Source organism: Camelus dromedarius, chromosome 4 (genome assembly GCF_036321535.1).
Source record: "Camelus dromedarius isolate mCamDro1 chromosome 4, mCamDro1.pat, whole genome shotgun sequence".
In the NCBI taxonomy this organism is placed as follows: domain Eukaryota; kingdom Metazoa; phylum Chordata; class Mammalia; order Artiodactyla; family Camelidae; genus Camelus; species Camelus dromedarius.
In genome coordinates, this window is record NC_087439.1 from 96,690,480 (window position 1) to 96,706,936 (window position 16,457).

At 59.3% G+C, this 16,457-nt stretch overlaps 1 protein-coding gene across 10 annotated transcripts in view; it reads right to left on the minus strand.

Annotated features, from left to right (window-relative positions):
- HDAC4 (histone deacetylase 4) overlaps positions 1-16,457 on the minus strand; it is a 266,392-nt gene that overhangs the window by 61,757 nt on the left and 188,178 nt on the right. For 9 of the 10 annotated variants that reach the window (XM_064485328.1, XM_064485331.1, XM_064485330.1 and 6 more), the window contains 3 exons: positions 14,039-14,159; positions 8,940-9,061; positions 316-447 (listed from right to left, as the gene is read on the minus strand). In XM_064485328.1, the coding sequence (XP_064341398.1) occupies positions 316-447; positions 8,940-9,061; positions 14,039-14,159 (375 nt within the window). The remainder of the gene's footprint in view (positions 1-315; positions 448-8,939; positions 9,062-14,038; positions 14,160-16,457) is intronic. The other variant, XM_064485329.1, reaches the window with a different exon arrangement.

Below are 16,457 nucleotides of genomic sequence, written 5' to 3' on the forward strand. Positions count from 1 at the left end.
AGGATCAGCGAAAAACCCCACCTTCAGAGAAACCTCCACTTAACCCCTGCCACGTCAGAGCGACTGCTCTCACCTCCAGGGCCGGGGTACCGGCTTTTAGAGACGGATGCTGGGAGCAGGACCCGCTGTACAGGGATGTGCCCCGAGCCCTCCCCCCACCGGGGCACCAGCTGTGGCTCTCGGGACTCGCAGGGCTGGCACCACGGGCACAGGGCACTTGGGGTGGGCGTCCTGTGCAGGAGCGGGTTCGGGTGCTGAGGAGGGGCGCAGGAGAGCCTCTCAGGGAGGAGGGCGGCGGGGTTCCTGCTAACGCACCAGTGACATCCAGCGGACGCTTCTTCAGCGCGGTAACCACCGGCCCATCTTTCCTGCGTAACAGGGGGCTGCTCCGTCTTTCAGCCACTTTCTGCTTTAGCCTGGAGCGTAATTTCAGATTTGGCTCAGAAGCTGTGAGAAAAGGAGACATCATTACAGCCAGGCAGACACAGCTGGGGTCAAGGTCATCTTGCTGGCGGTTTAAGAAACTGCACCCTGGGTAAGCACTAGCCGAACACGAGCGTGCTGTTCCAGGGAGCGCGGAGGCAGCGGCCCGGGGCCCGCAGGCGACTGCTTCCGGTCTCCGGCACCGGTCCAGACGCTGAGTCAAGCGTCCGGAGGCTGTCGGTGGACTTTCTGCCGCAGAGGGCTACGTCCGTGTGGGGCTGCTGCTGCGCCCACGAGCCATCGGGAGGGAAGCTGGTGGTCAGGGGCAGTCTGTTTCGCTCTCGCTCATGAACGTTATTAGGATTTCCACATTTCAGGCTTTCTGTTCACCTGCAAATCAAAACCCCACCTGCACGTAACCACCCAGGAACAAGCTGCCCATGTGAGCTCCTGGCCACCTCTGAATGTCCGCTGTGAAGGCGCGAGGGCACTGCCACCCCAATGAGAGGACAGGCCACACTGTACAGGTGAGCACCCGTCTCCCTCTGCGTTCGCCTGACCCCAGGGCACAGGTGTTTGGCTCGGTTTGGTTTTGTTAACAGCTCTGCTTCCGTGGACGGAGCCCTTTGTGAACCCGCAGCTTTAAGCCCTCGGTGGCACCACCCTCTGCACCTGGACCCAGACCACCCCCAGACCAGTCCAGTCACCCATCTGGGGTGGGACCCACTGTGGGAAACTCCAGCACTCCGGTGAGGCTGCCGCCGGCGCCCGCCGTGTGGACCCGGCATAGGCACCTCCTGGTCCAGCGGCCGGCGGCACTGGAGCCCAGGGCAGGGCGAGGTCGCCCCCACGCCGGAGATGCCTGTGTCCTGAGGTTTTACTTGACTGCGTTCAACCTCCTACTACTGTGGATTTGCAGATTAGTCAGTTTTTACCTCTTGTTTTCGTTTTTAATCAGCTACCCTACTGTTTTTAATCTTCCTGGAACAGGAACTTTACTGCTCTCTAGAGCAACAAGCAACACAATCGAATCTCCCCTGGAATCGGAAGTAATCCGGCTGGGGCTATGCAAATTGGGCCATGCGTGTGTTTCGTGGCTGCCGGCTCCGCCCCTCGGGGAGCAGGGCTGAGGGGTCCACGCCACCAGGTGACTCTGAAGGAGGCAAAGGCTGGCTGCTCTGTGGGCCCTGGAAGGGGGAGTGAGATGCTGGCTGCCTAAACTGCCCCAAGAAATCAAAACCTGTTAGGAAGGCGGCAGCCCTTTCCAGAGGCTCAGCCTGTCTCCGAGGCCCGGGTTCAGCGAGAGACGCCCTCTCTGCTCTGAAGCGTTTGTGTGTCAAGCAAGGCTCCCTGGAAGGGCTTCCACCACGAGAGAGGAAACGGAGCGACAGTGAACCAGCCTCTCCACCAGCCAGGGCTCTGCTTCTACTTTTTAAGACACTTTTTAGACCACTGAGATAACTGGAGATTCACATTTCATTTATTTCTATTTCTACACTGAGTTTCTTACTTCGCCATTATTTAAGAAGAAAAATAAAGCTATAATCTCACCAGATTGATAATCAAGACAACAGCAGCTCTTCCCCACCACCCAGACCTCAGCCGAGTCCACACGGGCTTCCACAACCACCGGTCCATTCGCAGGCTGAGGGGAGAGGGCGCCCCTGGGAGCCAGGGTGGCGCAGGGTCTAGCCCCCGTGGAAGGGCCCCGTCAGGGGCTGCCTGGAAGCGGTGAAGCAGGGCCATGTGGCATCAGGAGATGGTGTGTGGGTGGGGCGGTGACAACAGGGTCACCAGGGCCAGCCTCAGACCGGCCGTGCACTGGGACTGCCCTGCAGGCCATTTCACGTCCAAAGTTCCTGGTCGAGTGACGATACCACCAGGTCATCAGCAGGGCAGTCAAACTCTGCCCCTTGTCTGTCCTCCCACGTCCCCTGCCCAAGGACCCCAGACTCCTAGTGTGACTCACGCTCTCCCCATCCACTCCTGGCCCCCATCTACCCCAGGGCCCACCCTGGCCTCCCTCAGCCGCCGCGTGAGGGACAAGCTGGCTGCCCCCATCCTGACCCTCTGGTGCCACACAGCAGCCATTTCACTGTCTGAAATTACTCTGTTCAGTTACCTATTTCTTGCCCTCCCTCCCACCCTCTAAAACTTGGGCAGGAAACTCCAAAAGACCGAAGGGTCTGTCCTGCCCTCTGGTTCCAGTGAATTCAGAGGTGCCTGTCCTGCAAAAGAGGACCCAATGCAGGACTCACCCCTCCCCAAGCCAGCCGCATCCGCTGGCCCTCCCGACGTGCGGGTCCCAGTGCAAAATGGAAACAAGGAGCTGTGGCTGAGACAGCCCGTTTAACTGACGGGCAGGTGTTTAACCTCCCGGCGCAGGGCTGGGGTGGCTAAGCCACGGGGGTTGGGGTGGGCCCTTCCCCGGGAGCCCCCAGTCTGCTTCCTCAGCCGGTTCTGAGGCTTTCTCCTGCATGGTGGCTGTGATGGGGAGGGCGGCAGCCTCTGGTCTAGGGACAGCTCACGCTGAAGCGAGTCACAGACTCCACCTCAGAAGCACAGTGACCCACTGTCCAACTGTTCATTCATAAGCCTGTTTCCTGAAATGTGAGACGCCATCACCCAAACGGCTCCTGAGGATGCAGGCGGGTTGCCACCTGCCTGCGATAAGGTCACGGTCACACTGCCATGTGCAGGGCCATGCAGCTGCACGCCCCGCCAGTCACCCCTGACTGCACTGGAGGTCCCGCCGTGGTTGAGCCCAGTGACCAGAGCTGCTGCTTGTGCCTCCTGAGGGGGTGGGGGCCGCTAGAAGCAGAGCACAGAGGGGTCGGGAGGCGTGGCTCACAGCACGTGGATGCCGACGGTCTCCACAGACGGGGTGCCTGCTCCTGGGGCCCCGGGGCGTTTCCCCTAAAGGCCATCAGACGGGGGCAGATAAGACCATTCACTCTCTCTCCCAACCTAAAGATTCTGCCCCATCCCCAGCACCTGCTCCCCTCGGGCAGGAGCGCGTCCATGAGGCGCAGGCTGGCTCTTCACTGTCCCTCACCTCCCCTGCACCGATTTTACTGACATTTCAGTTCTCTCCACGGCAGTCACAGCGTAACTCCTCGTGCGGTGGTAAGCCCGAGCTGTTTAACAGTCAGGGGGACACAGGACACACACACAGAGGTCAGCCTGTGGAAGCAACACTGCTTTGTCCTGGCACCAAGTCCAGCAGCCGGCAGGGAAAGCAGACATCCAGACACCCAGGATGCTCAGGACGAGGTGGTGGCAGCAGGACGGGACGGGACGGGACGGGACGGGACAAGACGGGATGGGACGGGGCAGGACGGATCAGGCGCAGAAAGCACCCCCAGGCCTGTGCTCGCAGCTGCCCTTCCTGGAACCCTGCAAGGGCAGCAAAGGAAACTTCAAATAAAAATGGAAGTGCTGAAAGAAGGCACCTGAAGAGAAAGGGGAGAAAATGAAACGACGGGAGGCCCGACATCAAGTCCACGCAAAGCCCAGGAGCGGCCAGAACAGAGCGGGGAGGATCGCTGACGGGCGACTCCAGGCGTGAAGCTCCGTCAGGAGACCTGGCGCCCCGGAGGGGGCGCTGTGGGCTCGCCGTGGCCCCAGGCGGTTCACTGGGGGATCCGGGAACCTTTCAGAGCCAGGGAGGGGCGGGGGGCACCAAGGGCCAGCCTTGCGAGTGGCGTCAGATTCTGCAGCAGCGACTCAGGGCAGGAGGAGGACCTGAAAGTCGTGAAGAGAAGTGACTTCTCGACCCAACCTTGTTCTCTGCCAAGTGGGAGCCGGAATAAACACATTTACCAGAGACTCAAAAAACTCATATTCTGTGTGCGACTTCTCAGAAAGCTTGGGGAGCTGCACAACCAAGGACGAAGGTACACGTGGAGTCTGGGGACGAGGCAGGGCCCCCCCCCCCCCCGCCAGGAGACCGCAAAAGGGAGGGGCACAGGGGCCCAGGGGCCCGGCTGGGGCCGTGGGGCCAGGAGCGAGTCTTCCCGGCCTGAGCGGAGCCTCTGGCCCACCTGCCCTGGAGCTGAAGCAAAAGCAGGCGCAGAGACACACGGGGAACAGAGCCAATGGTTTACAGTGACTCTAAATGGAATAGAACCTTTAAAAATTGTACACCTGAATCTTATATAATATCATATATCAACTATACATCAATTAAAATAAAAAAAATCCAGGCTCCCAGAAACCTAAGCAAATGAAAAAAGCGATCAACTTCAGGATAAAGGAAAGTTACACAGGAAAGGAAGGGCAGCCCAGGTCGCCGTGGGTTCAGGGTGCACTTTCTGTGCCTTGTGGTCACGACACAGGGCCGGGCAGGGCCGGGCAGGGCGGGGCAGCTGTTCCTGGCATAAGCCTTGTGAGGCGCTTTGATTTATGTACATTTGTTTACTCTGATAACGACAAAAGAGAACTCTAGAAAGACAGATGACAGGCTGGAGTATGATCTTCGTAGCACACACGACACAGGATATGTACATAACATATAAAGAGTGTCCACAGAGCAACAAGAAAACAGTGCCTGGGAAAACGGATGGGGGAACAGCCACCAAACACCACACAGGGAGGGACCCTCCCCGTGTGACCGGCCTGGTTCCAGACGCTGGGTATGGGAGCGGGCTGGACCAGAAAGTCACAGCCCGGCTCAGGGGCACGGGCCACCCGGCACCCACAGGAGTGAGACGCAGCGGTTCGGCAGCATGGCACGTAGCTCACTTGAGGAGGGAAGATGAAAGATAAAGTCACCCAAACTTTTCTAAGAGTGACAGAACTGCTCGTGGAAACGTCAGAGATCCCGACTTCTGTGTCAGGCCGGCTACGGTGAGCCTGAAGCACCCCGTCACCCAGGGGACGAGGGCCTCTCGGGAGCCGCTGGTGGGATGCGGTTTGCTCGTTCTTTTAGGGTGCGCAGCCTCTTTTGAGCTGGCAGTCCCATTTTTAGGATTCTATCCTCCAGAAACAGTGAACAGAGGTACCCATGTTTGCTGGCAAAATAAAAACCAGGAAACAGTTACAACTTCTACGATACTTGCACACTGGAGTCATACAGAAAAAGGCGCTGATCGTCACACACTGAAACGGGGGTGTCCATGGTATAATATCGGACAGAGAATAAAGTAACAGGCCGAAATGAAAAGCCAGTGTTTTGGTGGAGAAAACGACCACACACATATCACACACACACAGACACACACCTCCACGCACAGGCACAGGCACAGACGATACCTGGACAGACAGACGCCAATCCAATCACAGGAGAGCCTCCCGGAAGTCGGACTCAGGACGTGTGCCTTTCGCTGATGTTTTAATTTGTTATAAGTATGCATTGCTTTTGTGAATTTTTTTAAATTAAAAAAGCACTTTATGTGAAGCTTAACGCTGGAACCGTCTACACCCTCTTCCTGCTAAATCAGTCGACTCAGTCTCTTGTCTGAGATGGCCGTCCAGCTCAGATACGAATGAGCGTATCTGGGAAAGGCCAGGGCCACATCTCCCCGGGGATGTCCCACACGAGAAGCAGTTTGAGTCTGACAGACATCAAGGTTTGAAGGGAGCCCTTCTCGACGTCATAGCTGCCTGGTACTTAACCAAACTCGCCATGTCTAGGCGTTCCTTTGGAAAAGCACAACACAGCCTTTTTAAAAACCTCCTGAATACTTTCTCATCCGTGTTTTCAAAGAGCACAAAGTTGACAGAAGACAGCCAAGCACGAAGGCCCCAGTGGTGGCGGGAAGCTCGGGGACCAGCGCTGCGGGCACCGCAGTGAACATGCTTCTCCCCGCCAGGCAGCTCAGAAAGGGGAGGCGCCCTGGCCCGGCCCAGCAAGAGCCGTGGGCATCCGTCCCACGACGCCTGACGGCACGAGACACACCCAAGTGAAGCCAGACTCGGGCTGACGCTGTCCCTAACTGCCACTTCCACAGACCGCACAGCCTGTCGCAAACTGCACAGCAGCAGAGCGAGCCACTCCTGGTCCAGCCCGGGCGGTGCCAGCACTGCTGCCCGGGGCACAGATGAGCACGCCCACTCGGGGAGGCTGTCCGCCCCGGCGCCCGGGCGGCGAGGCCCAGGCTGATGGCACAGCTCTTCCTCCCCAAGCCGCGCAGCTTCAGCCGACGAGGGAGAGAAACCTGGCACGTTTCCCGCATCGCGACGACCACCTGACATTCCCCACGGAGAACGCAAGCCCGGCCACCACGGCTGGGAGGCGCAGGGCGGGGTGAGCATCCTAGAAGGAGGGCTAGGGGGTCCCCAGCTGCAGAAGTGAATTCAGGACAGAGGTGAATGTTTTTGGCGCCCAGCTCCACGTAAGGACCACTCAGGAGCTCCGCGCCCCATACCAGCCCGGCCTTCTCCAGCCCGTGGCTGGCGGAGGCCTGCCGTCAGCGAGAGAGCTCTCGACAAGGCTGAGGTGAGCGGCTTCCCACTGGGCATAAAGCAAACGGCCAGCACGACTGCGCCGACGCCAGCCAGGCTGCAGCACAAGCCAGCGGCCACAGAAGCCGGAGATTAGCGGGGACCTCGGGGACCAGATGGTGGGCCACGTGGCTGGCGGGGAGCAGCGGGTCGGGGCCAGCGTGGGTTCACGGTCCTGCATCCAGAGTCCCTGGGGCCCTGCGACAGACGAGCTGTGCCAGCTCTGGGACCGGTGAGGGGGGAGGGTCTCCAGGCGATGCTGACTGAGTCTGCCTGGGCCAGGCAGGGCCAGAGCGAACGCCTGCCCGTGGACAGGACCCCGTCCGACAGTGAGTAGCGTGTGGGCACGTGCAGGGAGCTGCTCGGGGCCAGACGATGTTCTGACTTCTCATGGGGCCTCAGTGGGAAGGGACAGACGTGCTTTCCCGCAAGGAAGCCCCAGCGAGAGGTGGACGGCCCTGCTGGGCGGCCCGGCGCTCAGCCCCGCACGTCCATCTCCCACGTCCACTGCCCCTGGGCGCCACCTGGCCACTCCCAGGGCTGGGGGGGATGCCGCACACTCAGTGCACCCACTTCATGGTGAGAAGCTGAGGCCAGGGAGAGGCTGTCATGGGGCAGGGAGCTGCAGACCCGGGGGAGCCCCACCCGAGCGGCCGGACCACGACCCACTGGCCACAAGGCGAGCAACCCCTGGCTCCACTCCCCCGGGCAGGCGCAGTCTCCGTCTCCTTGCCCCGGGTCTCCCTCCCAGCACAGCGCCCCGCTTGCTGACTTGGGTTTGGGGGTCACAGCCTGAGTCTGCAGGATCAGGGCGTGGAGGGCAATGTAGGGGAGCCGCCCCCATCACAACAGAACCTACTTCTGTGGAGCCTGCGGGCCGTCTCTGGGTAAAACCCACGGCCCTTCTTAGCAAACATGAGTGACAACCACACACTGACACTGGAGAGATGAAGACAAACGACAGTTTCACCTTCACCAGTAAAGGCTCCAGGGCCCAAATGCAACCCCGCCCGATCGCTGGGGTCCAGCCCGAGGGACATGGCCGTCCTGGTGTGGCCGCCCCCCATGCACCTGGGATGTCGGTCAGTCCTACTGAGGCTGAACTGTAATCTCCCCGTTCACTTCCAGCCCTCGATTCCAGGTTTGCGACACCGAGCCCTCCCTGGGGCACAGCTCTGCCAACTGAGAGGCCGCGTGGCTGCTGTCTTTGGGACGGGGCAGCAGGGGCGTCCCCAGCCCCATCTCAACACCCATCGCTTGGGTGAAGCTGCTTTAAAGCATTTCTGTCTGGAATGGACCAAAACCCTTCAGATCAAACAAACTTTGTGCTTATGAGAAGCAGCTGTGTAGCAGACCCACTCCCACCTAGTGGGGCCGAGACCCCCACAGCACCCTCAGCCGCGGGCTCCAGCTGCCGCCCCCAGACCACCGTGCCCTTCATCCACCAGCAGCCAGGCCCTCACCGCTCGGTCACTCCTTCTCTGGCCCCTGCCCTTCTGGCCACCCCACTGCACTGCCCACCCAATCTGATCTGTCTTCAAAGTCACCACCCACTTACACCGTCACCACTAGAGAAAGTCCAAGAGACCCAGGCGGGCAGCCTGCTTGTGTCTAAACACCTTCTCCTTCTGGTTTGTGGCAGAACCCCTCCAGGCCACCCTGAGACATCTCTGCAGGAGGGCAGAGTGTTTCTTCCTTGTACAAATGTCCCTCCCAATCTGGAACCCCTGGCTGCTCCCCGCTGAGGGCCAAACCCTGACTAGCTCTCTCACTGAAGGTACTCGAGACCCGTCACGTAGGGCTGCCGTGTCCCCTGCTCACCAAGGGCCCCCGCGGACTGCAACCGAGCAGAGCACACCGCCAAAAGGGACGCTAGCGTCATGTTGTTTAACAGTGAGTCTGAGTTTGGAAAAGCAGGTGTACGCGAGTGAGGCTCACTGCTTCTGGTATGAATCATAAGGGAGCCCTCAGGAGCATCGTCTCACAATGACGCTCTAACACAAGAGCACAGAGTTTAAATGAGCAGGTGTTCCCTGAGTGTGCCCCCGCACCCCAGGCCCCCGGGCACCGACCTGTCTTTCTGAGAGGAAAGTCGTCCTTGGCGTCGTACAGGCCCAGGACTGGGTGGTTGCAGGAGGCTGACACCCCGCTCTGCGGCGGGGAGCTCTGGTCCAGGGAGCTGTGCTGCGTCTTCCTGGAGAGGGAAGGCGGGACAGACTCAGTTACTCGGCACCGACCCGGCCCACGCTGTGCGCGCTGGAGCCCCAGGTGCCCCACGGCGGGGCTCCTTCTCCTGACCCGTCAGCCCAGCTCGGCGGCCGGCCTCCGAGGCAAACTGGCCTTCGCTCTGGGGCAAGACTCTCTGCGGTCCTGGCGCCGGGGCTCTGCCCTGCCCCTTCCTCTTGGGCAGCTCCTGACCTGGTCGGTTCTGAGGCTACATGGGGGTCACCACCGGCCACAGAGGGGCCTGTCTCCGGAGCGCGGAGGGTAGAGGGAGATGGGGGCTCCAGGTGTAGGGAACACAGGAGCGTCAGAGGCAGCTGAGACCTGGTGGGGGCGCTGCGGGGACAAGTGCTGGTGGTGTCAGGGTCCTCAAGGGCAGAAGCCACGTGGGGACGTCCCTTCAGCATAAAGTATACAGTCTGCATCCGTGCCTTCACAGGACAGTCACCCCAGCCATCTCCCCTTCCTCGGGGTTGAGGGGTTGACAGCAACCACACTGCCCTGGGAGCTGAGCCAGGACATTTACTGCCTTTATGAACAGTGGGCACAGCTCAAAAATCCTTACAATGAGTAGACTGGGCGGCGGCCAGGAGGGGCTTGGAGGGGGGTCCGGCCTCGGGATGGGGGGGGCCGGCTGCACTCGGGAGAGCCTGCAGCAACCTCCTTTGACGGGGCCGCCCGCTGAGCCTTGCCGGAGGCACTGGAGGTGTAACGAAATCTTTAAACTGTGTAATCTGCTTAATGGCTTGAAACCAATTTGCCAACTTGCTTATTTGGAATTTGTTAGACTATTTATTTGAATACACAGTACTCCACATCCGTGCACCTGGTGTTATTTGAATCAAGAGCGTGAGCTCTTAAATGCTTACAGGTGGATATTGAAATATTGGAGAGCAAACTGGTGCAGAGAACGTGATGCTCAGAGACCAGTGCAACGATCGCAGCCCGTGTGCCCCACGAGAAGTGCTCAGGGAGCCCAGAGAACAGCCCAGCGGGGTGGTGTCCCCGCCACCGCCACCCAGGGCACACCGCCTCCAACAGGACATGCTCAGGGATGCCAGGGCGGGGGCTCAGGGTGGGACAGGCCACCCTCCTGCTGGCTGCACCCTCACCAGCGGGTTCTACCAGGCCTCAGGGAGCCACTCCCGCACAATCTCACTGAAGGTCTGAGGCAACTCTCTATAATTCATCACATCTTCAGGTCCTGTCCTCTGGGCAGCAAGGCCTTGGCCAGTTTCACGCCAAGCTATAACCTGAGGAAAACTTCACTTTCTATTTCGTAAGAAACACAGAAAAAGGCTCTGTGCGTGTTATGCGATTTGAAAACACAGTGATTACTAATGAAACGTTATTGTAGACACTAATCACCATTGTGGTTCCACATTAGTGGTGGAGTCTGTTTGTAATTAAGCCAGAAGCTGGAAAAGCTAGTTGTCTGAGATCTAACAGGCTTTCTCTTCTGTTCTGGTCTCTTGTGCACCGAGGCCGTCAGTGTTCGGGTCCTTACTTTCTCGTCCAGACTCAAAATGAGTGAGATGAGGAGGCAGCTGGCGGGGCTCCGCGTGGTGCGCTGCCCGAGAGCCCTGGGCAGGCCTGCTCCGCACGGTCTAGGGGAGAATTCCAGGCATCGGGAGCAGGCGGCCGGACCAACCCAGCTGGTACCATCACAGGTGACTGACGCCAGGCTTCACAAGAGTGACTCAGGTCACGCACAGCAGCCTAACTCCCCCGAGCCAGGCAAAACAGCTCATCGCTACATGACGGTGATGCTCAGGCCTCCTTGAGAGGCCAAGAGGAGGGCTTCTCCGGGACAACACACATCATCTGCCCTCCGGTGGGGCAGCCACCCCCAGTCACACAGCCCAGGGCTGACACCTGCCCCAGTGAGCAAGGGTCTGGGCGTGTGAGCCCAAGTCAACCCTGTCCCTGGCTGCATGTGCACTCACACTCACCCCCCCCCCACGCATCCCACCCCCGTGCACCCCCCACGCCCAGGAATCACCCCATCCCACCCGCATGCACAGTCACCCACTCCCATGTGCGCACATGCGCACACACACACCCCCTAACGCTTGGGGCAGAGTCTGCAGGGCTGTCTTCTGCCCACCTCCGCCCTGACCAGGACCGACCTTCCATGCTTCTGACCCCTCGTTCAGCCCGGGGAGGGTGGCTCTGTCGTACATCTGCTGCCATCCTGGTTAACTGAAGGGGCATCTTATCTTAAAGACAACCTTTTCTGACGAAGATTGCAGTGCAAACATGCCTTGTTTCCTCTCTAAAGGTTACTTTGACTGCAATACAGAATAATGCTAGACGCAAACTCGCCTGTTCAAATTCTGTCAACAGCTGGCCTTTCCCGTTACAGATTTATCCAAGTGACTTAAATAAATCTTTCCATCACTCACATCAGCCTTGGCCAACAGCAAGCTACGCGAGCGATTGTAAATGTTACCGCGAGCACAGAGAAAGCGGCAGCAGGAGCCCCAGTCTCCTCCTGTCCCCGCACACCCAGCATCCCGTAGTCTCAACGCGCAGCCCGTCCACAAGCGTCCACGAGACAGTCACAGTCGCGTTTCACGCCGAGGCTCGAGGTCCAGCGTGCCTGATGGTGGCAGCTCGCCTCAGTTTCCACCCCGGTTTCAATGCTCAGAAGCCAAGCGTGGCTGGGGGCTGCCGCAGTGGACAGCGCAGACTCGCAGCGAGTCTAAAGGGGACACTTCTGATGTGTGTCCACCGTGGAACCGCCGCTCTGGTAACGCCCCAGGACGGTGTTGTCCCCACTGGCAGCGCCCTCTGCCCTCTGGGAGGAACCTCCACCCCTTTCTCCTGTGTTTTCTTCTCGAAGTTTTAACAATCCAGCTTTTACGTTCAGTCTACGGCATTTAAGCCGGTTCTTTCAAGCAAAGTTTTCCCTCCACGCAGCAAGTGACTGTGTGGTTCGCTCCATGACTTGGTCTGGTTTGGGGGACAAAACAAGAAAGCTGCTAAAGCCACCCCCACTCCAGCCTGCTCGCCCCAACCCCTCGGGGAAGAGGGCTCTCCCCACCAAATGCTGAACCCAGACGAGCGAGCCTCACCCAGGCCGGGGGTGCGATCAAGGCCGCCCTACTCCCCAGGAGCAGCCGTGTCAGTCCCTCGTGGCCCTGGGAAGCGCTGCTGGCCCCCCGTCTCCCCCACCTCGCCTCCCAGGTGCACCTTGTTCGCACTCCTCTCCAAAGCCCTTCTCGCTTCCAACCTCTCAGGGCGGTGCCTGCAGCTCTGCCCAGGGCCACCCGCTCCCTGGGAGCCCCAGGACTGGGGGGACGCACTTTCCCCGCCAACGGGCTCCAGCCTGCCCACCACCTACAAGCCCATCATCATGGCCTCCCTTCCTGCCAGCCCGGACCCCCCATGACCCACTCATGGGGGGTCCTGGCACTGGCCACTCCAGTCTTCCCCTCACGTCACTGTGGCCCCCATCCAAGAGCTCCAGTGTGGTCAACCACGACCCCGGCTCTCCCCCACCCTCTCTGGGCCCACAGACTTTGTACGGCTACCGCTGAAGCCCCCTCGCTGGTGGCGCCTCTCAGGACAGCTCCCTCTTCTGAAATGGTTCCTGGTGCTTCCCTGCCTGCTGATCACATCTTCTAAGTGTTCCCTCCTGCGTCCCAACCCCTCCCACCCAGGACCTGGGAGCCCCTCCCCTCACTGCCCTACAGGCTGACTCCGGGGTCCCTTCCTCCACCCGGCTTCTTTCCTGCCGCCTTCAGCTCAACAGCACGGACAACATCTCAACAGCTACCTAACCTACTGCGTTTGGGGCATCAGACTGCACCCCCCAAAGGGGAACAATGGAGCTTCCCCGCAGCAAATCCCAGGGGGCTGGCACAGGTGGAGAGACCGCGGATCAGTGTGACCTCAACGTGGGGTCTCCGGGTGCGCTGCCAGCAGAACTAACCATGAACCCCCCCACTCTCTGTCGCTCTCGGGTGCGCGGCTGTCATTTACGGCTGTTCAAGGACCATGGTGGCCTTCACTGCACAGCTCACGTGTCTGCGCGACGCGCAGCGGCCGCAGACACTCGGGGGGGAGACAGTCTTGGAATGAAGTGCCTTTCAGGTCGTATCAGGACCCCCGGTGTCGCCTGCTGGAGCATGGGGGCTCGTTTCAACGGGATTCGGCGGCATTTCTGTACAAACCGCCATCCACCTTGGGGCCCCAGAGTGCTACATTTTTCCCCCAGTGAAATGAATGATAATTACCTTTGATTTATGAAAATTACCGTATGATGTTTCTTCCAGAATGAAATTACTCTCAAAAGCAGCAGAAACTTATATTCGAAGCAAAACCCTGTGAAGCACCCGACCAGGTTTAAAGCCACATGGCTTGGTGACTCCATTTCAAACTCAGCCGGTGTCAATGGCCAGCCTCTGAGCTGTGCGAGCCTGGAGGACGACCCCTCCGCCCACGGCATCCTCCATCGAGGTAAAGGCCCGTGGGACACGCACCCACTCTCTTCAGTTCTGAGCACGAACAAGGCACTTCCGTGGTCTCTGTGGCTGACGAGGCTCCGGGAGGGGTTCTCAGTATATAAACAATGAAAATAGTGCAGGAGCCTTTGACTTGCCTAAGAACCAATGCAACACTGGGCAGAAACCCAGGAGGTGCACACGGACAATCCAGACCGGAGCTTCGGTTTAGGAGGCAGCTTTTGTGGCCAAAATACAGCCTGAGAAGCCGAGAAAATGGTCAGGCACCAGCCCATGAGCACCCACATCTGGGCAACGCCTCGTGCATTCGCCTCCTGACCACTCGGGTCCCACCAGGTGCTGCCGGGCCCAGGGCTGGGGGGCGTGGTTTCTCACTCCGCGCCCTCCCACCTGCCTCGCAGGGTGACGAGCTGAGTGGCACTCAGATCCACTCCAACACCCGAGCCGGGCGGTGGGAGGGGACCCGCCCCCGCACTTACCCGTACCAGTAGCGAGGGTCGCTGGACATGCAGTGGTTCAGGCTCCGGTGGGCCAGCGCCTTCTTCTTGTTGAGGACAAACTCCTGCAGCTTCATCTTCACTTCCGTGCTCGCCACCGCACCTGGCGCGGGAGAGAGCGGAGACCGGTGAGTCCAGGCTGGGCCCAGGGACGCAGCGGCGGGGACCCTGAACCAGTGCCAGAAACGGCAGGAAAGGGATGCAGGCAGCGGGATTCCAGCTCAGGATGCTGCTGACGTCAGAGCGTCTCAAGGAAGAGAAGACGGAGGGCTGTAAATAAGAGAACCTTCTTCCCAGGAACGGCTTTATATACCTGCCTCCCACTTAAAATGCGGGTGGAAGCAGCACAAAAACCTACTGTACTGAACACAAACCCCGCCACAGGGAGCTCTAATATTCACACATAAAAGAAGGTTCTGAATTAGGCTTCCTTCTCACTGCAGCAAAGAGAGACAGAGCAGAGGTTCTGTGCAAAGCGAAGCATCGCAGCCCCGAGCAGCGAGAAAGGGAAGGAGCATCCCCGGGGCAGGCGGGACAAGGCTCCCGCAAAGGAGGCAGCCAGGCCCCCAGGAACCCTCTCAGGGATGTTCCTGTTCCCTCCAGCCTACAGCTACCTACTCAGGCGAAGCACACGTCACCAGGCTGGACTGAAGCTGACAGCTTGTGTTTCGTGGTTTTCTTGTGGGAGTGGCGGTGACTCAACTCCATTAAAGAAAACTGGCAAACTTGAGAAACAGACACACAGAGACCCCAAACCCACCACCCAAATCCAAGGTCTGCTGGCACCAAATCTGCTTTCCTTAGAGCTGCCATTGGACCACACAGCACACTGGCACCCATCCTTCCGTCGGAAACGAGGTGAGAACTTCCCTGTCATCACACAGACTGCAAACAGCATTTTTAATGGTGGGCAAAAGCTTCATGAGGTGAGCAAAGCGTACTTCACAAAACCGTTTCCTGACTGGAGAGCTCCTCAGACGTTGCCCCCGTGGTTCTGTAGGAACCATGTTGCACCAGCATCTTTGAGCAGCTGTCACCAACCGCGTTTAGGAGCGTTTCCTCAGGAGAGATCAGCAAAGTGACTACGTCTAATGAACACAGCGCACAGCCCTGGATGCATCTTCTAAGCTGTTCTCCAAAACGCCTCCATACGGTACCTCCCTCTGTCTAGCGCTGCTCAGAAGCCCCCGACCCCGCGTCTTCACCCGCGCCCGGGAGCTCCCCCCCCCATGTCCTCACGCGCACGCGGGAGCACCACCTGCTGCAAATGAGAAGGCTGCCTGGTACCTCACTGTCGGGTCCTGGGTCGCCACCAGGGCGGGTGCTGGCCCTTCTCTCCAGTGATGTGCCTTTATGTCCTCGGCCGCTTTGCTTTCAGAGCCTCCCTGCGCTGCGTGTGGTGTGGTGGTGGTACCGTGGGTCTGTGCGTAGGCTTTTATAGGTGTACCCTTTGGTGTGTGTGGCTTTTTTACAGTAATACATTTATTGTGAGCCACCACATGCGAGCCTGGCACATTTAAACCTCCTGGCTCCCGGCTCGACATTCTGCTTGTGCGTGCAAGGTTTGCCCTGGTCTCTGTTTCCTTTTGAAATGTGGATTATGTTCTGGTGCTGAGATAATAGAAAATGTTTGTCCCTTCAGGCACAGAGCTCCTAAAACGTGTGTAATTTCCCAAGTGGTGAGAACACCGGGCGGGGTCCGGGATGGCTCCCGCGAGGCTGGCCACCAGGAGGACTGAGCCGGGAGGGGAAGCCGGGAGCTCCCCACTCCACCCCATCCTCCGGAGGGGGGAGGGGGAGTGGACTTGGCAAATGATCACGCCGACGCGAGGAGGCCTCCACACAACCCCAGCTGTGCCGGGCTCAGGGCTCGCAGGTCGGTGCGCACGTCCAAGCTGGGAGGGGGACCGCGACTCCACCGAGACAGAGGCTCCCTCGCTCGGACCCTCCCGGACCTCGCCCTGCAGACGTCCTCATCTGTCCGTCCGTCTTCTCACAGAACTGAGCCCTGAACCTGCGAGATCCGATGCTTCCTCTGGGCAGGTCGTGTCAGAATTACGTGGTAGGACACCCACCCGGTGACGCAGAGAACTGCCTGTTGTGGGGAAACCACACGTCGGGTGAGCAGCAGGGTCGGACGTCAAGTGCTCCGTGTGTGCGGAAAACGGCAGGAGAAACACGCGGCTGCGAGGTGGGTGTTCCTCGACACGGGAGGGAGGAGACTGGGCTGATTCCTAGTTCAGATGTTCACACGCTGGTTGCTGTGGCGTCTGTTCATGTTTTGCCGTTGACTTTCCCCCCCATTTCCTGAAAGCTTTGAAATGTATCTTTCCACTAGTTCGGGAAATAATCAGTTTCATCTTACCCTTGTTTTTCTGCAGTTGGACTGTCATTCATTCCG